Source organism: Monodelphis domestica, chromosome 5, assembly GCF_027887165.1.
Source record: "Monodelphis domestica isolate mMonDom1 chromosome 5, mMonDom1.pri, whole genome shotgun sequence".
NCBI classification, from domain to species: Eukaryota; Metazoa; Chordata; class Mammalia; order Didelphimorphia; family Didelphidae; genus Monodelphis; species Monodelphis domestica.
Genome location: NC_077231.1, coordinates 60,512,711 through 60,535,610, shown reverse-complemented (window position 1 = coordinate 60,535,610; position 22,900 = coordinate 60,512,711). Strand labels below are relative to the sequence as shown.

Sequence of the window (22,900 nt, the reverse complement as noted above, 5' to 3'; positions counted from 1 at the left end):
ATTTAATCTTTAGCTATCTGTGATAGCCTCTTTGGGTGTTTGCGAGTTTTATTATCTCTAATTATGTTCAAGAAGGAAAGATAATTATTAGTTTTTTAAGCAATATATAAAACTCAACTAATATAGGGTTTCATATAGGGAGAAATGGATTGAATCCTTTCTGAATTAATGAAATGTCCATATTGTAGAATGATTTAGAGATCTTTTATTAAGTAGAGAAGAAAAATTTATGATTAACATATTGCTTATTTATATTAGGTAGTAAAGGGCTAGGATGCCATGGCTTTTTTTTTTTTTCTATTCCACTAAGAGGTCCGTTTAGTATGGAATTAAAACAACAACAACAAAAAAAAATAAACACTTGAAGAAAGTGACTTCTAATAAGAGGGACTTTGGCTCTTTTCTCTCTAGTCTCCATTTCATTTAACCCTAACTGCAGAGCCCCAGTTATATACTGATGAAGGTTTAGGTTTTTGGCCATATTTAGGGTCTTCCCAAAGAAGGGAATAAAAAAGGACTCATTGTACAATGTGAATGAGTACACAATGTACCTGTCCCCCAAACAATTCAAAATCAGGTCTTTATTTCCAACATGCAAAAGAAATGCAAAAAGACATACATAGATAACGCTTAAGCAATCCGTAATTTATAATTTATAGTCACTGTTAAGATCTGCCAGGAGGCCAAGTCATAAACATCAGAACATAAAGAAGTTTGTGCTTCAGTCAAATAGCATTTTGACACCTTACCTCAGTTCTGCACTATACAAATCATTCTTCCTTCACATATTTTGCCAATCCATGTCAAAGCTTGAGTTCATCTTGCTGGGGATAGCCATTTTCTCTAATGAAAAACTTCCTTTGCAATCATTTAGCTCCAACTAATGAACCCTCCTTTATTTGGCATTTCAAGCTCTTCATAAACTGCCTCTCCCCCTCACCATCCCAGGTTTCTTGACACTCCTAATTTATTCCATGATCCAGTCTTCTTGATGCTCCTTGAACAAGATACTCCATCTCCTGTCTCCAGGCATTTCCCCCTGCAATTTCCCATACCTGGAATGCTTTCCAGTCTCATCTTCTAGCTTTTTTCAAGTCTCAGCTAAAATGCCACCTTTTACAAGAAGACTTCCTCAATCCCCCTTAACTCAAATGCTTTTCCAGTATTGATTATTTCCACTTTATCCTGTATATAATTTGTTTGTACATAACTTTTTTGTTCTCTCCTATTAGACTCTGAGCTCCTACCTGTCTTTGTAGCAAGGTACCTGTCACATAGTAGGTGATTAATATAATAAATGTATATCCACTGACTCACCTAGGACTGTGCACTCCCCAAGTCAATAGACAAAATGAATTCACAGAAGTGATTTTATTTCACTTGCATGTTGTAAAGATTAAAATTTAGGAATAGACTGAGGCAGGTAGAAATTAGTTTCTCTCTGCAAGGAGTATTATATTTTATGAGGTTTATTAAAGTTAAGGATTAAAAGAAAATATAGGATAAGAAAAAACACGTGTCTAGGCCAGAGGCCTAGACTTCACCTACATTATGGAAAGAGCCGTGTCTGCTTCAAAACGGAAGTCCAAAAAGAGCCAAGAGCCCTCAAAAGCCTTTGAATCAGCTTAAATACCTTCTCGATCTCGGCGCAGGTGAGATTACAAGGCATCCTGGGGAAGTGGAGCAAAGGCTCATGGGGATTGTAGTCCTATATTCGAGTCTATTTTTTACAATGTCAAAGCTGGGACACATCTGTCATGAAATCAGTGTTTGCTCATCTCTTCAGAAAAGGAATCACAGTGTTGAAAAGGCAGCTGGAATTTGGGATCTAGTCTTGGGCTTGGGTAGACAGGACATGTATTTATCTGCCATGTACATACAGTTGCATAGTGGCTAGGATGGGGAACAGGGTAAGCTGTCTTTCTTGTTTCCTTTAGAGGAACACCCACATTTATATGATAGCACTTGAAGGGTAGAAAGAAATGAAGACATGAAAGCCAAGTCACCCCTTTCTTTTACTCTTTAATGAATCATTCTCATTTTGAGATTGATGGCCAATTACATTTAACAGACCTCTGATATTATCTCCTCTAGCTTCAGTTGTCATTGGAATAATGGCCCCAGGGATCTCCCAGGGTTTGCTTCATCATTCTTAGGGACAGCTCCTTCCACAGCTTTACCTATTAGGGGCCAGAGTGACTCAGCTCACAGCTGTGGAAATTGGTCTGTGTAGGTTCATTTCTTGCTGTTCTTTCATAATGGTTTAATGCAATACAATCTCACTATACTGCTTCTTAAGTACACTAAATATTTTCCTGGTACTTTGCTGTCCATTAGTAGTTTAGCAAACCTTTTCCTCAAAAAATGATGTGAAGATGAGCTTCAATTAAGTAACCAATCCATTTTTTAATGATCAAAAGATTCTAAATTGCTATGGTGTTAATTAATGATATTTTATTGTATACTTAATCCAAATTAAGAAACTAATATAACAATTACTGCAATTGAATGAACTGACCATTGGATTTTAGGAAGAAGCCTTAGTCATCTAGTTTCAGATTGCAAACTACAGCCTGAGGGTCAAGTATAACAGTCACTTGTTTTTGTATGTCCACTGAGCTAAAAATACTTTTTGCATTTTAAAGTAGTTTGATTCCGTTTTTTAAAGATTATATATATATATGAGTGTGTGTGTGTGTGTGTACATACATAAGTATATGTATGTGTATGTCTATATAGTGATATATATATGAGTGTACACACACACACACATACCTTCTTAGCTTGAGGAACTATACAAAATAGGCCATAAAGGCATAGTTTGCTGGCTCTTGATCCAAAGAAACTCTCTCATTTTACACATAAGAAAACTGAAGCCCCAAAAAAGAAAAGGCCCCAATGTCATCTAGGCAATAATAGCAAATACTAGATCTGAAACTTTAGTCTAAGAACTGTGACTCCAAATAAATTACTCTTTCCATTACAACATGGTCAACTTCTCTTATGATTCAGAGAAGCCTCTTGGTTTCAACAGCAAAGTCATCTTACTTGTGACTCATCAAAATGAAATCGAGGTGTGAGACCAAAGGTTAAAACTCTCCACACTGAACCCCAGAGTTGGGGATTCATGGACTAGTCTGGTGGAAATGGCATTGGGGAATATTAGCTAGGTGGTTCTCCATGGTTCTGAATATTCCCTAAATCCCTTCCCCCCCCCCTACTATTTTTTATAAGACAGATATCTAGGGAGTCTCCCTTTTTTATGATAGTTCTAATGTTCTAGCAAAGAATGCTGGAGTGGCCAAGTTGATGATTTACTCCAGAACACTTGAAGTTACTTTGTGAAGAAATACCTAGTCATTAAACATTTAAGAAATAAAACTTAAATATGGTAATTAGCAAAATAACCGGTTCTTTATAATTTGTTAAACATGAGGATCTTGTGCAAAATGTGTCTTAACTGGGATATTTTTGAAAACCTTTTTTTTTGCCCCATACACATTATTTAAAAAATGAAAATAGTCCCAGCCAAAGCAGGAATTTTGATCACTGAGCAATCTCTTAGCTACAGATATATGAGAAAATTGTTCCATTTACTCTCTTACAAGATTATCTTCTTAAATCACACTTGTTATAGGTCTAGCAGTGATGTGGGAGCTAGTGTAATATGTTGCTCACTATCCATCCCCCCCTCCATCTTGCTCCCACTCCTGAAGATGATGCCACTTTTTCCCAGTTGCTCCCATCAGACATGGATTTTTCTCTTCTCAACTCCCTCAGCACTGACCCTCAAGTATGACTTGGTTTTCTATTCAAGCAGCCATCTGGAAAGAAACAATGAGAAGAGGGACTAGCATTGCTTCGCTTCTCCTACCAGTTTTAGCCTCCTCTAACAAAAGCTACAACTCATTGATTAGGAAGATCTGAGGCTAAGTTTCTCTCCCTGCTCTGTGAAGTTATAAAATGTGAATCAATAATTCTTTATTGTTCAGTTCTAAGACACCATCCCAAGAAATAAATGTTCTAGCAATTATAAATGTTTCTCTCTCTCTCTCTCTCCCCTCCCTCCTCCTCTCTTTCCCTTTCCCTCTCCCTCTCTCTCTACACACACACACACACACACACACACACACACACACACACACTCCCTTGCCTTTTCTCTGCAGCAGCATTTGGACAAGGATACACAGTGGTTATTCACATTTATCTTAGGAAAACAAAACAGCTTTAAAACATGTGTGTGTGTGAAATGGAAGGAAACCAAGCTCTTAAGAAAAAGAGATAGAAAGAGAGGAAGGAATTATTAGCCTGGAGTCTGCTTTCTGAGTGAACTCAATCAAATCAATCCACAGTAATATGCCTCATAACCCAGGGCTATCTTGACCTTTGCTGTTGCCATACTTTCACTTTCCGGGTAAAAGCTTTTCTTTTCGTCTCCCATTTTCTGGAACCTCTTCCTGGGGCTTTGCTTGCTTCCCAATTCTCTTAAGGTTATCGCTAGTCACCCCCTCTATCTTCAGCTGCTGGTCAATGGAGATTGACCAATGCTAGCTCATCTTCCTTCTCCTCTGAGTAACCCTCTGGGAATTTACTTTGAGCTGTGGCTTCCTGCCTTCTTTTCCTTCAGGATAGGAAGTCAAGTGTGTGGATCAGTTGAACTCCATTCTACCAGTTAGAGTAGTTCCCTAGGCATCAGGTAAAGGGGTAAAGGAGTACTGTGGGATTTTCTCTCTGTCAGTAGGTATTGGCTTCTACTATATTGAATGAGTAGTTCACAGGCTTGAATGATAGGTGCCTCTGCTATCAGTGGCAACATAACTTCCTCTCTGTCTCTCTCTGTCTCTCTGTCTCTCTGTCTCTCTCTCTCTCTCTCTCTCTCTCTCTCTCTCTCTCTCTCTCTCTATATATATATATATATATATATATATATATATATATATATATATGTATATATATATATATATATATATATATATAATAAACCCTTACCTTCTGTTTGAGAATCAATACTGTGTCTTGGTTCCAAGGCAGAAGAGCAGTAAGAACTAAGCAATGGAGGTTAAGTGACTTGCCCAAGGTCACACAGCTAGGAAGTGTCTGAAGTCAGATTTGAACCCAGGATCTCCTGTCTCTAGGACTGGCTCTCAGTCCATTGAGCTACCCACCTGTCCCCCCTCCTTTTAAGATTTCAGAAACAATACACTCACACACACACACACACACACAGAAGGCACAGAACACTTGTCCCACTGGAATTTTTTCTTGCCTCTGACACATCCTTCTCTAGGTCTTTATTTTTTACTTTGAGACATGGGAAATGCTGACACAGGACCATCTACCTTGGCATACCCACATCAGAGAAGGTGCTGCATTTCAGGAGCAAATTCAAATCATAAAAACACAAAGGAAGTTTGAGCTGTGTAAATCCAAAGGCACGGCTACCCTGAAGGCTCTAATGGACCATTTGTATCCAGTATGTGGTAGTGCCTTCTGGACTATCAAACACTCCTGAACACAGTGTACCCTCATACCTGCATTATGATGTCCTTGGTCTTCTTTGAAAATGAAGGATGATACTATTGTGCCATGAGAAATGACAAACAAAATCATCACACACACACACACACACACACACACACACACTGAAGGGAAGCAAAGTGAAGTGAACAGAACCGAAGAATGTTGTACACAGTAACAGTGATTAGGTACTATGATCAACTGTGAATGATTTAACTGTTATCAGCAATGCAAGGATCCAGGACAACTCCAGGGACCTCACGATCATTTACTTTCTCTGTCATTGAAAGAATTGATGGAGACTGAATGAAGACCAAAGCATGTGGTTCTTTCCTTATTTCTTCCATGAAATTTTCTCTAGTATAAGTGATCTATGTCTTCTTTTACAAGATGATTGGTATGGAAATATATTGTATAATAGCACATGTACAACCTATATCATATTACTTGCCATTTTGAGAAGGGATGAGAGCGAGAGTGAAAATATGGATTGCAAAATGTCAGAAAATGATGATTAAAATTGTATATTCATGTAATTTGGAGGGAAAGAAAAGAACTGCAGATGAACAACATGTCTAAGCTCCAAGGAAAGAAATAGAGCTGACTCCTCCTTAGTCATTGGGGTCAACAAAGAGCATCTTTCTCTGTAATGGTGCTGTGGATAAAAACTGACTTTACCATGATTCTGAATTTTCTTTATTTCTGCAAAGGAACTAAGCATATGAAGATTTGAACCATCCGTGTAGAAGAAAAAGCCTCCATTGGTAAATATCAGCACATGTTCTGTAACTTAAAGATACAGAGAATTCTCTGGGTTTTTGAGAGGAGAAGTGACTTACCAAGGGTCCTATAGTCAGTATGTATCAAGGGCAGAAATTGAATTCAGGTCTTCCTGACTTCTAGGATAACTCTCTATCCATAGTTATATATATGTGTGTGTGTGTGTGTGTGTGTGTGTGTAGTTATAGTTATAGTTATAGAGGTAACTATGCCATAGTTACCATCTATACAATAATAATAATTTAAACAACAAAATAAAATATATTACTCTAAATTATTATTATCATCATGATGATAATAGCTTTTATATAGCATTTTAACATTTCTAAGATCCATAGGCAATTATTATTTCCTTTGGTCTTCATAGCAACTCTGGGAGTTAGGTGCTATTATTATCCCTACTTTATAGATGAAGTAACAGAGGCAAATAGTAGTCAAGTGACTAGCTCAGGGTCATATACCTAATAAATATCAGAAGTTTGATTTAAACTCCGGTCCTCCTGGCTTGAGATCCAGAATTCTTATCTGTTTTGCAAACATTTGCTTCTATAAGAATTCATTCAGAAGATTTATTTTCATAATCAACTACCAATTCAATTCTAAAGATTTAAACATATTATAAAGTTTTTCTTAAAGAAACAACCATTTGCAATAGAATACAAAGAAAAAATGAAAGAAAACTGGGGGCCATTGGGGATAAAGCCTTTGAAAACTTTTGTTTAATTGCAATTTTTTCCAAATAATGTAGTTGCAATAACACTCAGGCCAGCAGAGAGAGCACTATATTCAGGTTTTGGGGTTGGTTTTTTTTTTTGCTCTTCAATGAACAAATAACCAATATTTAATGAAATAATGATTCTCTCTTCTTTTAAACCTTAGTTACACCTTAGCAAGCTTGATTATTACAGTCTCAACAACGGAAATATTTGCACGTGATTCTTCTTTCCCTTTCTTCTAGCTGCCTCTATGCTTGGCTTAATATTCTTGCTTAATATTCTACAGCAGGAGAATATTAAGTATAGACTGGTGGTTTTTAGCTCATTCTTTTATTTAAAAAAAGGACCGAGAATCTACTTAGGTTAAGTTTATCTTAATGGTCTTGGTCATCTAGTTGGACAATGTGAAGTGTTGGGGACTTCATTCTTTAGAGTCAGTTTGTTGAATCTGACCAAAAAAAAAAATCCAACCAACATAAAGCAACTTCTAAAAACTCTCTCTCCCTCCCTCTCTCCCTCTCTGTCTCTGTCTGTCTCTGTCTCTGTCTCTGTCTCTCTCTCTCTCTCACACACACACACACACATACACATGCAAACATGCAAACACACCTGGCAAAACCATTCCAACATTTTAGGTTCTAATGAGCAAATTTAAATGTGATTTTTGTCTCTTTAACTGCTATTTCTGAAAGATCTAAGTTGAAGTTCTCACTTAGACATGTATTAGCTGTGTGATCCTGAGAAAATCACTTGACTTTTCTGAGGATGTTTCCTTAATAAAATGGGCATAATAATCCCTACAGGAAATGGTTCTGACAATCTTGAAGCATTATATAAATGGAAGTTATTGTTATTTATCATAGTAATTAATTCCAGTTTCTATCCTCTGGGGGAATGCTATTTGCAAGGCATAACTATTATGATGACATATTGTGAAAAAAACCCAGTACAGCCCAATTCTCCAACATAGGGAGAGAAGACACAATAGCAAAACCACATATCAAGATAAGTATGCTTTATTTTCCAAAGAGTATTGGGCTCTGAGTGAGAAGACCAGCATTCCAGACCTGAGATTGGCAGTTACTTTCTCCTTTATTTCCTTCCTTCCTCCCTTCTTTCTTTTTTCTTTCTTTCTTTCTTTCTTTCTTTCTTTCTTTCTTTCTTTCTTTCTTTCTTTCTTTCTTTCTTTCTTTCTTTCTTTCTTTCTTTCTTTCTTTCTTTCTTTCTTTCTTTCTTTCTTTCTTTCTTTCTTTCTTTCTTTCTTTCTTTCTTTCTTTCTTTCTTCTTTCCCTCCTTTCTTCCTATTTTCTGTCTTAGAATTGATACTAAGTATGTGTTTCAAGGCAGAAGAATGCCAAGGGCTAGGCAAATGAGGCAAAGTGGCTTGCCCAGAGGGACACAGCGAGGAAGTGTTTGAGACCAGATTTGATCCCAGGACTTCCCATCTCTAGGGGTGGCTCTCCATCTACTAAGTCATCTTGCTGCTAACCCTACTTATCTTTATTTTTTCTTTCTTAAGTTTTACAGTTATGACAGAAATGAGTTTTCAGAAAAGGAAAATAGCCACATAGAGAAAGACTTTGGGATTAAAGAGCTCACAGATGACCATGATATAAGAAATGATGGATATGAGGAATACAGAGAGGCATAGAAGAGTTATATGAACTGATGCAAAGCAAAATAAGTAGAATTGGGAAACCATATGACAATAACCATTAAAAGGAAAGGATGATAACAGCAACAATTAACCAAACTGAATGCTTTAACATTACATTAACCAAACTTGGCATCCCAAAAGAGAAATTAAAATGTACATCCCTCCCTTCTTATAGATGTGACAGTGGATGTAGAATCCTCTATAGAATATTGTACTTGTTTGATAGAGTAATTAATTCAATTTTTTAATTTAAAAACTATTTTAAGGGCTGACTCAAGAATGAATATCTTGGGAAATAAAGACAATGTAAGAACAAAAAATTAATTAAAAAAAAGAAAAAATATATACGTTCGGAGATCTGCTCTTCTGCAAGTATGAAGTCTGAGAGGAAGAAAAATAAACAGCAGAATATCTGAAAGATCTGCATGGGTCTACAAGGAAGTGGGGGGGATAATCTGAAATAGTCTATTACATCCCAATTTTGGCAAAGGGCAAAAGATACCGCTGAGGAATTTGGTGAACAAAAAATGATGTGGCTTTGTCTCTAGGCTCAATATGCTGTCTATGTTAATAAATACACATTTAGCTCTGGTACTACTAATAATACTAATTAATGAACTAGCTGTCCTTTAGAATTAGTGTGGACCTGAATAGTAGCAGCTGCTGCTCTCCTCCTCTTCCTTTTTCCTTCTTTTCTTCCCCCTCCTCCTCTATTTTCTGCCTTAGTAACAACTCTAAGACAAAAGGGCAAGCACTAGGCAAACCAGGTTAACTAATTTGCACAGGGTCATTGTAAAAATTAAATTTGTATGTAGTAATAAAAATATATTATTTTTTTAGTTTTATGCAGGATTATTAGAAATCAAGGATACAAAATAATAACCACGTGTCCATGGCTGATTAGCCAATTTTGAATCCCAACACTTAGCTTACTTACTATAGTATTGCAATGTAATGGAAGAGAAAGAGAGAGGCATTACTGCCAGTTAAATAATGATTGTGATCTCGCCAACCTGGGGACTCAGGTGTGATTATAGGGAATTCTGGGAAACACCAAGGGATTCTGGGGATTGAAGTCTGAGGTTCAAAATCTCCATTTTTACATTCCCCCCTGAGGCCGGAGAAAAACTAGTCTCTCTGATGGGTCTTGTAAACATGCCAACTTTGAAATTGCAATAATTTGAGGATAAGAGGAAAAGAGAACAACACCAATGATTGCTAGGTGCATTGACAAAAAGTCAGTTAGGAGGTAGTCCCCTTCAGCATAAGAGTATACATACCAAAAAAAAAAAAATGCATTTAAACCCCACACAGTTCAAATCACCACATCCCAATGTTCACTGTGGATCTTCTGGTGCAGCTTGTGGTCTGTGGAGGCATCTTCATGGTTTCTTCTCCAAACAGTTCACTTTCTGAATTTGGAGAGGTAGCATGTTTCTTAACATAAAATTACTCTCAAAAGGAATTTAAACTTTGTAATTTAAAATAATAATAATAATTTATACATCCCCCCCCCAAGAGGGTGATTGAAAAACACGGGGATCACTTAGGGATGCATGGCTGACTTATGAGGTATATGAATCAATTGGCAAGAGAAATAAAAAATATTTTTAAAAAATCCAAATAAAAAAAGATAATTTCTGGATGAAATATAGACTATCAAAGTCTTATGTGTAAAAATTCTAAGTAAAGGAAAAATAAATCTATAACAGGTCCTAGAATCAGGGCCCAACTAAAATGATATAAGCATTTACCCAATCAGTAGCCAGGACTACAGAAAGTTGCCACATTATGAAAGACAGAATAGGGACTAGATTTTAGGAGCCAGGTAGGAGCCAAATTTGAGATACTTGGTAGAATGTGGAACAAGGAAGACCTGCCTTTAATACGTGTTAAACAGTCGCAACCTTGAACCTCAAACATGATCAAGTCCTCTTGTCATGGCTCAAAATTTTCATCAACCCCATTGGGATTGGTTGGTCTCTTTGACCTTGTGCTCAATTGGCACTATGAAATTTAGCTTTGTGTTTTTTTGGCACTGTGCAATGGCTCTTTTTGTATTCTCTTGTCCTGGAATCAGACAGAATCATTAAGCAAAGTCCCATAATTTTTTTAAAACAACCAGTGGCATTATTTTTATAGTCTCAAGTTTTGGGGTACGCATTGACATTATAGCAAAATATTTTAAACATATATTATTGCAAAATCAAAAAAGTTAAAGAAAATCTTAATACTGGTGACATGCTTCAAATACAGAAGAAGAGAAAAATAAAAACTGAAATAGTATATTGCACTTAAAAGAAAAATATAATAATAAAAGTTTTAAAAATTCAAAAATGTAGCTTACAATCATTGACACACTATGTCAGCCATGTGAGTACAAAATGATTTTCACAAAGTAACATTTTTTATAAAGAATAATAGTACAAAGGTAATGCACATTCAAAAAGTACCAAAATCTCCAAAATTTGCAATAGCCCAATTAATTACAATAGCAAACAAAATCACTATCATATTTAACGTGAGTCTGCTGTATGACATTTAAAGAAACCTATGAACTGGTTGATATTTGTCACAATTTTTACAGATGTAGCAAATCTTTCAACCTTGGCAAACATATTTTAAACAAAGTAAAACTTATTTGGGTCTAGAACATCATCAAGAAATCTAGATATCACTCTGGTGGAAGTAAAGTGAACTGAAGAGTTATAAATGAGAGATGCTCCCTTTTTAGGAGCCACCCAGGGGTACTATGCCCTGGGATTAACTTCCCAGCTCCTTTGGTATGAGACTATGATGTCCTCTTCATTCACATTTTTATAAATGTGCAAGGTGGGGATTATAATTGTATTTCACTTCAGCTACTAAAATAGATCTTACTCCTGTTAGAGGCAGGCAAAATGATCAGAGTTGTTGAAAAAAATCTAAAAGTCATGTCTAAAAACCCCTTAAAATCAATTTGAGATATTTAGCTCAGTAAATTTTCCAAAGGTTGTTATACAATTTTAACCAGTTTTGATGAAGTCTACCCATTCTCTATGTGACAATTTACAGAGTCAAAATAGAAAAAAGGCTATTTTTTAATATGGGCTTATTCAATAATATTTATTCAGTATAGTTATAGGGGGAAAGCAACAGAATATTACAGTAGTTAAAACCCAGTACATTAAAATGATTCAGTGTAACAGAATAGTATTGAATACATTAATATATGAACTAAAAACTAACAAAGTTAAATCTTAAACAAAACAATCAGCGAAATGCAATAAAATACAGAGATTTTTATAAAACCTTGGAGTCTGAAAAGTCTTAAAAATATAACCTCCAGTCTCTTTAAAGTTTTTTTTTTCTTTTTTAATCCATTGAGATACCTTTTGTCAGTATTGACAAATATCCCACAGCAAGTGTGAACAGGGGTTTTAGAAATCTCAAATTGGGCATACCCAAATGGCAAGGAGTTGCAGGGAGATGAATTTCTCTCCTGAATCTCAGGTGAGATAAATAAAAGGATCAATGCACTCAAAAAATATCCTTTGAAATAGGAAATGCACTACTCTCTCATAGAATACACCATACTTGTAATCAACTTCCTGATTGGAAAAGTCTCTTCCTTCTCCTCATTCACCCCCTGAGGTCCCCTGCCATGTGGAGGCTAATTGTTGCCTAAGGAAAGAACACCCCAGTTTTTACCAGTTTGTTTGTGATTCCAAAGACACAGGAGCAGCTACCAGAAGCCTGGTTCCTGGGGCTGGCCTGGGGCAATCTGGCTTGGAGACCGAAGAGTTGCTGTGGCTGTGGCTGTGGCGGGCAGAGTGATCTGGGTCAATCAGGGCCAGAGCAGATGACTGGAGGCAAGCATGTGTGCTGGAGGCGGGAGCAGGCTGCAGGAGAGAGCTGAATCAAGAGAGATTGTGAGGGGGGCCAAAAAGCCTTGGCAAGAGAAATGTGGCTTAAAAAAATTATCTAGGCTATCTTAAAAAAAAAATTGAGAAGTTCTCGTCTGAGTGGTTGCCATTAACTGTAAAAATTAAATTAGTATCTAGTAATAAAAAATGTATTATTTTGGGGGGTTTATTAAGGATTATTAGAAATCAAGGATACAAAATAATAACCACGTGCCCATGGGTGATTAGCCAATTCAGAATCCCCATGCTTAGCTAAGTTTACTTACTACATTATTGCAATGGAATGGAAGAGAGAGAGGGAGGCATTACTGCCAGTTAAATACCAATTGTGATCTCTCCAACCTGGGGACTCAGGTGAGATTATAGGGAATTCTGGGAAACACCAAGGACTTCTGGGGATTGAAGTCTGGGGTTCAAAATCTTCATTTTTACATCACACATTTAGGAAGCGTCTGAGGCCAGATTTGAATCAAGCTCCTCCTGACTCCAGAAACTGACACTCCATCCACTATATTCCCTAGCTGCCCCTGGATGCCAGCTTCTACTACTAACTATATAATATGAGACAATGAGAAAGACACATTCCAGTTTCAGTTTTCCAAGTATCTTTAATGAAAATATTATAGTACCCAAATGGAGGATTTGATCCTCATTGGTCAGTTTCATGAGGTCCATTTCCCTGGAAAAAGTGGCTTACTGAGCATCCCATAGCATGATTTGAATTCAAATCCTTCTGAATCAAAATCCAATACTCTATTTATTATGAGTAATTGCTTAGCATAATAGAAAGAAAAACGAGTTTCAAAACAGTGAAAATCTGAGTTCAGGTCCAGACTGACAAAATAGCTGCAAGACCTTTGGACAAATGACTTAATTTCTCAGTCCTCTAAGCCATGCTTCTTAAGTAGGATGCCCACAACATTTCCTAGTGTGGACCAAAACAAACTGAAATACAATTGGTAATATTTAACAATATTTATAAAATATTTAAAAATATAGAAAACATTGTAAAAATTAAGTTGGTATATGCCAGGAGGAATCTTTATGTAGAGATTAGTAGCCTTGACTTCAATTTGGGTCTGACATTTGTGGAGGCCATCTAATATCAATCAAAGATACACCCTAATATATATATACATATATATATGTTACACATTACTGTTCTAAGCTCCTTTCTTAAGAATAGAAAAATATTCTAAATTAAATAATTAAAAATTTCCAAAACTAAAAAAAAAAAAGAATGAGTTATAAGGTAGGTTCTGCCCTATTATAGTAGAGGGAGATTTCTCACCTGGGAATTCACTATATCAATGAAATCACATGCTAAGGATATTCTTTTGTATCCTCTCCAGAATCATTAATGGTGGTCAGCTCTCCAGAATTCGGCTTTGTATAAGGTGGTCATTTGTCCCTCGTTTTTGACACATTTGGGATGATATTTTGACTTGTACATGAATTGGTTTTGCACAAAGTCATCAGCCTCACTCTCTCTCCCAGGCATCCTTCCTCCAAGTCCAGTGGCAAGACAGAAGTTGGGATGACTGTTGATGGCTCAGGATGCAGTGGATGACCTTGGCTTCTCTAACGTCTGACCAAGCTCCAAGAGTTTCGCAGCACTTGCTTCATCCCATTTCAGAGCTGTTTGAAATTATTCTCCTCCACCCATTCCACTGGAGAAAGTCTTCCCATGCTTGGAGTAAACATCCCTCTAACTCAGTGACAGGTCTGTAGCCCATAGGTTACCCTCAACCTGACTCAGCCCATCTGCCTAGATAATTTGCTGGGGTGTGACTGCTGTGCACGCTATAGCTTCCTGGAACCATAGGCAAGAGTTGAAAGGCAGGGGGAGCCCAAAAATGAATGAGCAGCCCTGAAAAAGGCTTGGCAAATTGTCATACCAGAAGTATTAGTCTTCCTTGAACAGCCCTGTATTCCTTTGTAGAAGCTAGGGACTCTTATAAAGTCTTGTTCATTATTTTTTGTATAAAATAGTGACTTGTAGCAATGTGACTTGGTAAAAAGAGACTTGGATTTGGGGCTGGGGGACCTGCATTTAAATCCCAGTTCCGCTACCTCTTAATTATGTGACATTGGGCAGGTCATATAACCTCTACAGATCTTAGTTTTTTCATATGCAAAATGGACTAGAAGACCTCTGAGGTCCCTTCTGGATTTAGAGCTGGAACATATGTTCCTATGTTAAAGACAAGAAGAAAGAAATCTGTTGGGTAGAAAGATTAAAAGACCCTTAGAAGGCATGAAGACTACTGAGAAAGCACTGAAGAAGAAAAAGCCACAGTGATTTGTTTTCTCAACTGTAAACTGAAAGGGATTGAACTAAATGATCTCTAAGCCCCTTTGCTACTCTAACCTCCTTTAAAAGCCATTAAGTCATTTTCTCTTCTTTTCTAGGGCATTCATAAATGTTGAGGGTGGGGACTCCATAGAAAAAGACTCGGGCTGCACTGAATATTTTCCAGTCTGATTTCATTCTATATAGACAGTCCTGTTCTTGAGGTGGGGAAGAAAATGACCTCTCCCAAGAATGATTGCTGTCTCCGTGTGATGTCTGACTTAAGCAGGCATGATCCCAGAATTCAACAGACATTTATTAAGCACAAAGGTAAAAACATCCTTAAAGAGGAAAGCAGGCTTCTCACTGAAAGCCTTAAAAATGACAAGCAACTATTCATGGAAAATAGTTTATTAGTCTACCTGGAATGTTGATAATAACTGGCAATTTTCAATGACGCCAGTGAGCCCTTATAACAAGTGAAAGCGGATTTATTCAATAGTCAGTTTTCTGAAACAAGAGTTGATATCTTTTTTGAGAAAGAAATTTAAATGTGTTTAACAATTTGGAGTCCCTTTTCTTATTTTAATGGATGTAATGCTAGTGAAGGTGGTAAACTGGTCTTGGAATTGGGAAGACCTGGGTTCAAATCTTGTGTCAGATACTTAATGTTATGATTTAGGACAAGTCATTTAACAACTCTTGTGTGGAAAATGGGGAAGGTGGAATGAATGGAACCTAAGGTCCTTTCCACCACTAAATCTATGATCCTATGACCCTGATTTTCAAATATCTTCTAGCCATGGATCCATTTAATTCTGACTTGACTAATGTTTTCTAATGCAAGGGCAATAGCATTGATTTTCTCCTTAGCACTTATTTGCTCCTGAAGCTTATTACTCATACATATTATTGCCTGATGAGCAAAATGATTTAATGTTAGAAGTTCATTTATATTTCTTGCTGGTTTTGAATGAAAATGTGTTGATTATATTAAAGAAAGTAAATAAATATTTAAATTGCCCTTAGTGTACATCCCCTGGCATAACAAAGTACATTTTAAAAAGAAAATGATTGAACCCTATCATCCTGGATGCTGAATAACTAGTAGATATTTTTTATCAACAGTATGTGCCATCCATGCTAATGATAGAGTTAGCCTCTCTATTTGCTAATCACTAAACTCTATGTTCTCCAGGAATCCAAGATGAAAATCTGGATGGATAGAGTTTGTAAAAAATGTCTGCTCCAGAGCCACATGAGATATAAGAAATACAATTTTTAAATGACTGAAATTACCCAAAAAAGAATAGTCTAAGTAAGCAAAATAAAACAAGAGCCTCTGTGAGGATGATTAAGAAGAAAAAAAAAATTCTGTAAGCAATTATACTCAAAGAAAAAGGTTGGCACTCTGTCTTAAACTCCTCAAGTTGTTTGGATGATGCATTTTGAATTAGGGTAGATAATGCTTTATCTGTCTTTTATCACTCAAAATAATTTCTAACACTCTCAGGGCTAAGAGAGTCCCAGTTTTTAGGGTGATATTTTCTCCTTTAAAAGTGTGCTTGGTGCACACTATTTATAATCTAACAAAACACATTTTCTGCATATCTTAAGGATATGCATTTGACTTTGTCACATCAATTAAGGAAAGCAAGGCTCTGATTTGTTTTTCTATCAGGACCAGCTTATATAGCTCAGAGTAGCCATTTTCATGTTAACCTCTATTGGTTCAGACCCTTTGCTTTGAAGGCCTTGGTATGCAATGCTTAGCCTCAATCTCTTTTCCCATGTCTACGTTTTCTACAGATATTTCTTTTTCAGAGATCAATTTGAGCTCTACTGAGAAGGCAATGGAGATGCCTGGATAGGAGGACCTGGGGAATATGGGTCTGGTTGTTTTAAATTAGGTGATTTAAAAAAGAGATTCATGGCCAAGCACATTGTTAAATGTCCAAACTTTACACTTGAACCATCTGTGGGTGCAGTTAACATTAATTGTATTAGGAGATTAGACAAAATTGTCATACAATGAACTTCTCAAAGGTCGAATTATTTTTCTATAGCTTGATTATGAAAGGTTAATGATTTAAGCAGTAATTTATATTCATATATCAGTCAATCCATCAATAATCATTCACTAATTGCTCTATTGTGTGCCAGACACTGTTTGGCACTGGGAATAAAAATGACAAAAAAAAAATAAGCTATTTCTGTCCTTGGGGAGTTTATATCTAGCATATAGAGAAGGGAATAAATATTTATGAAGCACCTACTATGTGTCAGGCAGGCACTATGCCAAGCACTATACAAATATTATTTTACTTGATCCCAAAGAAAATGATAGAATTGAGATATCATTATTAGACCCATTTTGCAGATGGAGAAACTGATGTAGACAGAGGTTAAGAAACTTTTGTCCAGGATCACACAGCTAATAAGTGTCTGAGGCTGAGTTTGAACTCAGGTTTTCCTGACTCCAGATACAAAAATTTATTGTACCATCTAGCCGCCAGAGTAGATAGTATACCCACCTCTACGTGTGTTTAAACCCAGTCTCAGACACTCATTAGCTGTGTGATCCTGAACAAGATACTTAAATTTTGCCTGCCTCAATTTCTCCTTCTGTAAAAATGGGGATAATCCCATGGTTGTTGTAGGGATACACACACACACACACACACACACACACACACATACACAAACCCACTCAAAAGGAATAGAGATTAGACCTATGATTTTATTGGAAGACACAACTTCCAGATGAGGAAACTCACTCTCCAAATATGGGGTAACATCTCTATGGTTTTAGATAATTGTCTAAGAAATGTATCCAAGGTCACACAGCTAGAAAATGTTGGAGGCAGGACTTGAATCCAAAACTTCCTGGCTCTGAAGCAGACATTTCTAGAAATGGAAAAAGGCATACAAAATACATGCAAGATAATTGGGGGAGGGGAAGGAAACAAGTAGCTGGGGTAGGGACAAGAGAAGCTTCATGCAGAATGTGTGAGCTGAGATTTGAAGGAAACCAGGGAGTGTAAGGGACAGAAGCCATTTTTAAAAGTCTACAGGCATCTGGGTAGGGAATGAGACATAGTCCTTTTCATGAGTTCTGCCTCAGACGTTTACCATAGCTGGGTGGCTTTGAGTAAAATCACTTTATCCTGTTTGCCTCAGTTTCCTTCTCTATAAAATAAACTAGAAAAGGAAATGGCAAGCTACTTCAATATCTTTGTCAAGAAAACCTTAAATGGGGTCATTAAAAGTTGGGCACAACTGAAAAAAAGACTGAGAGAGAGAGAGTGTGTATACACTCACATAAATATAGATAGATTAGAATAGACAATCCCTTAATCAGAAAACTCTGCTAATAGGGGTTAATTCCTCCTTTGTATGATTTTAAAGAAGGTAGTAGAGTCTTAAGGAATTGTCTAAAGCAGAGTTCTCTGTCTCTCTGTTTCTCTCTTCTTTCTGAGATCTCTTTCCAGCTCCAGAATTATGTTATGTATAGGATTTCAGTGGCATCTGGAACTCTCAGTATGGAAACTCCCTTTACCACTGCTGTTCTTAAATGTATAGTCTTAGCTAGCTAACTGTCCAGGAACACTGAAAGGTTAGAGGGACTTTTCTAGCACCAGAGATCTAGTCTTTGTCAGAAGCAAGCCTTGAACCCAGGCTTCCTGGTTGACTATTGGTTCAGATACACTCCTTTCTTCATAATGTTCCCATTTCTTAAGCTTGCTTGTTCCACCTATGACATTCATTTCTTACTGTTGCTAAATATCTCCAATTTTTCCTAAAAGAACCTCATCTACTAAGTAAGGGAGTCTTTCAGCTAGTCCCCTGCTCCCCCAAAGAGAATGAATGCTCTGGTGTGGAAGGATCAGGGACATAATGTTTTGCTTCAAAGTTATTGTTCACAAAGTCCAGGGGAACTGGTGGCTGATTAGTGTTTTGGTCCAAGTATATAATTTCATGGCTGTAGGGAAACTGCCAACACTTTGAAGATGTGTAAGATGAATATGAACTCTGGTCACTAGAGTCACTTAGGGCACTGAGATGTTAAGTCATTTGTCAATGGACATGTCACTTAAAATAGTATTTTAGAGGTGGGGCTTATATAACATAGTCTATGTTAAAGGTGGGGATTAAACCCAAGTCCTCTGGTCTACAAGGTCAACTTTCTGTCAAATGATCACAATAAAACTGGAAAGGACCTTAAAGATTACCTCCTCCAACCCCTTCCTTCACTGTACAGAGGAAGAAACAGAGGCCCAGAAGTTACCACAGCAAGTCAAGAGGTGGGAAAGCCGAGATTCCCACTCAGTTTTAGGTTCAATCCTCCATGTTCAGCACTAAACTCCACAGCCCCAAAGGCTAGTCTATCTACTAAACTCCAAATGCCTCTCTCCAATGATGTAATGTTCCATTATTCCTAAGCTGCTATTACTACACATCGTTTTTCTTCTCCTAAGGGTTTTCTGGTGGGGACTGGTCACATGATTTATGAATTAAGAATTCCTATTATGACAAGATGGTGACAGCTACACTTACAACCCCACCCTCCATTCAATGGTAGCAGAGATCTAGGGAAGGGGCAAACAAAAAACAATAGTGAACTCAGATGGGTTCTTAAATGAAAAACAAATGGAATAACCATTGTTCTAGATCAGGGTGTGCATAAAAGATAAAATTAAATACCATGTAAAACATTTTGAAAAATCTAATGGGTTATATGTAAACATTGGCTACTATTGTTGTTTAAATAGGCCTTCTATTGAGAGGTCTAGATAGTCCCTTTTATTTTATGCCTTTTCTTCCCCTTGACTTTTAAGATCTTTTAAGAATAGACATCCCACAAGTAAATTGTTTGCAGAGAAAAATTCTTCTCAGTTTGACGAGATGACACTCCTAGATGGAGTAACCAACCTTAAGCGGGTTACCTGTTATAGCCATACAAGTAAACGTTCTAAAATTCCATTTTAAACAGAAACTTACTAGAGCACTGCGGACCCATCAATATTGCGGTCAATGCCATTATTTTTAATTAATCAAACAGATCTCTGAAGGGTGCGCAGAGGGGAGAGGGAAGCAGAGAGATTGTTTTGTTTGTTTTTCTGAGCACCATCAATTTGCTATTCTGGCCAGTTCATTTTGGCCAAGCCCTTCGAATGTGGATATAATGGAGAGTTTAAGGACAGGGCCAGATGGAAGTGACGGTTGGGAGCTTCCCAGAGAGTGAAAAAGCAAAGTTCTGGGGCCCTGGGGCCCGGAGCTGAAGAGGGGCTACCTGTTCTGCTCCACTCCTGGCTTCTCCGCCTGCTTGTAAGGGGATGCACACCACCTAGCAGCCAGGCGCTTTCCCATCTGTCTTCCAACCCACCCCAGCCTCATCTCTCCTCCTCCACCCCCAGCACCTCCACATCGCCCCTCCTCCAGCTCCTCTGCCTGCCTCCCAGTCTCCCCTCCCCCGCCCCCGCCCCCCATCCCCTCCTCTTTTTCTCACTATAAGCTGCCGAGGCTGCCAGGGCTGAGAGTCATTTGAGCTCCCACCGCAGACATGGCGACGTTGACAGTGGTCCAGCCGCTCACACTGGACAGAGGTAAGCGCTGCTCGCTCGCTCGCCCGCCCGCCCTGACAACTGCTTCCTCTCCTCCAGCCTGTCTCTCCTCCCTCTCCTCCTTATCCACTGCCAACTCCCAGCCGGGCAAAGCCCGGTGCTCAGCGGGCAGGGCTGCCTAGCCAGGGCTTTTTCAAGGGAGAGGCAACGGAAAGGATTGCGCAGGGAGGGAGAGCAATACTTTTCTTCTTGCCTTGCATCCATTCAGCCTGGGCAGCCACAGCCCCGGTGCCCCCGTGCGCTCCGAGCGCTCAGCTCAGCTCAGCTCAGCTCAGCTCAGTCGTGGGCGACCCAAACCGGGGGCTGGCCCCGCTTCACCTGGGCTGGGCTCTCTCCTCCCCCTACCTTCCTGGTGCCCCCGCAATCGCTCCCGTCCCCTCCCCCCCGCATCTGGCTTTGTTTCCGCCACTGGAATGGGACAGCTCCGAGCCTGGGGCTTGGGGCTTGTTGGGAGTGGAAGGGATGAGGAGCCTTTTAGTGGGGGAGGGAGAGTGCAAGCAGAGCCTGGAGAGAGAAGGAAGGAAGGAGGAAGAAGAAAGCGAGAGAGAGAAGGAAGGAAGGAAGAAGGAAGGAAGGGAGGGAGGGAGGGAGGGAGAAGAAGGACTAGCTGTCCACCAGCCCTCTCCCGTTCCCCCATTTTCTCTTTGGTATAAGGGCTGCGAGGAAGGGCACTTGGGGAGTAGAGGGATGAGCCTGGACAGGATGAGGAAGTTTGCCCGGACGACCGCCTGCCGGGGAAGTGTCTGTCCATCCTTGGCCGCTGGGCGGGCGCACTCTGGAGGTCGCCTCTGCCGGGTGCGCCCTGCGGCTTTACAGCCCTCTCTCTGAGCCACTTCCCTCCTTTCAAAGGGCGATTGAAAGGGCCAGGGTCAAAGCCCGAGACGCAGGGGCTGCCAGGTACCTATGAGACTAGCTTCCCTGGTCTCTTTGCGCTTGGAAAGGGCAACAAGAAACGTGCGTCTTGGGTCGGCTGCCAGTGAGCTTCCCTGAGAATTGAGCGAGTTATTTCCTCTCTAGCTGATTGACTGATGGAGCATCCCTCTAGCCGTGAGCCTGGGTGCCCGGGCTCTGAGAATACCCTTTCAATGGGTTAAAATTCAACTTCAGACCCTTTGAACCTCCCCTTCCGCACCCCATCTCTCCCTCCATCCCCCATCCTGACCAACTAATGGGAATGGAAGAGAAGGAGCGGATGCTTCCCAGGCAGGACCAGGGTAAAAGTATCTATATGGTCCATAGGATGCAGGGAGCCCTCTAATTTCTGCGTCTCCAGGCAGCTGAAGGAAATGAATGTAACTTGCTTTTATTTGCTCAGTTTTCTTTTTCTGGCTCACCGGGCCGACTTTACCCGAGCTCTCCAGCTGGCTCCCAGCTTATACTCTGCCCGCAATGGGTAGGCATTCCCTTCTTCCCAGTTGCAGCTGGTGAATTTAGGACCCTGAGAAGTCCCTGGGGAATGGTGTGCTCGGAGGGAAATGATTTAGTCCGATGTGCCTCTAAAAATATTCTTTCTGGAGGATTAAACCGGACTGTAGGGCAAGGCACAGAGCACCCTGCTGTGAGCACAATGAAAAAACCCAATGAACTCAGTTTGAGATTTTTAATTTAGAGAATTTGTAGGTTACTTTATCAGAACCTATTGGGGCTAGAACAGATGTTGTATGGTACCCATAGCAACACTGAACTACGAGTGTAAAATAAATAATAAATAGATTTTGTAATGGAAAGAAATGTTGGTCTGCTCCATCATAAATTAGTAAGTGTACTTAGCTCAGAAATGTATTGTTTGGTTCACGGTTCACCTTCAGTATTATCATCTGCCCTAAGCTGAATTAGTCCATTGCTTTTAAGAGATAACCAGATGGCAAGCCATTAGTAATCATGAATTTCTCAAGTATTATTGTTTTTAGTATTGCAGCCCCTCATTTTTTAAGCCTCCCATTTTTAAGGCAGTCTCTCAACACTTTCAACACACCAAACAGAACTCAACTTCTAAGAAAAGCCAGACTGTAAAGAGATTGTGTAGTATTGTGTGTGGCTGGTTAGCTGAGCTGTCCGGGAAACCCAAGGCCTCAGTTAATGCCACCCCACTCCATGGCCACAATTATATGCTGGCTAGCATTTTTATTAGGCTTTTAAGTTTGCAAAGTGTGTCTACTTGCAGGACATTCCCTCCTAAATGGAGAAAAGCAATAAAAAAAAAATTGGACTAAGAGGACCTGTGTTCAAATTCTAGTTTCTTGGGCACATAACTTGAACAAGTCACTTTGGATGAGCTCTAAGGTCCCTTCCAAATCTAAATCTATGTTGCTATGACCCTATGTCATACAGGAAATAGCATTCCCATTTTATAGCTGAGAAAACTGAGGCTAAAAATAACATCTAACCATTTGCCTGGGGCTTTAGGA

General features: G+C 38.8%; 1 protein-coding gene across 1 annotated transcript in view; it reads left to right on the top strand.

Annotated features, from left to right (window-relative positions):
* The first annotated feature begins 19,559 nt into the window (after nt 1–19,559).
* The window catches only part of LIN7A (lin-7 homolog A, crumbs cell polarity complex component), a 214,422-nt gene continuing 211,081 nt past the window's right edge, over nt 19,560–22,900 (top strand). The window contains exon 1 of the mRNA XM_056798556.1: nt 19,560–20,474. Coding sequence (XP_056654534.1) covers nt 20,432–20,474 — 43 coding nt within the window. The 5' untranslated portion in view covers nt 19,560–20,431. The remainder of the gene's footprint in view (nt 20,475–22,900) is intronic.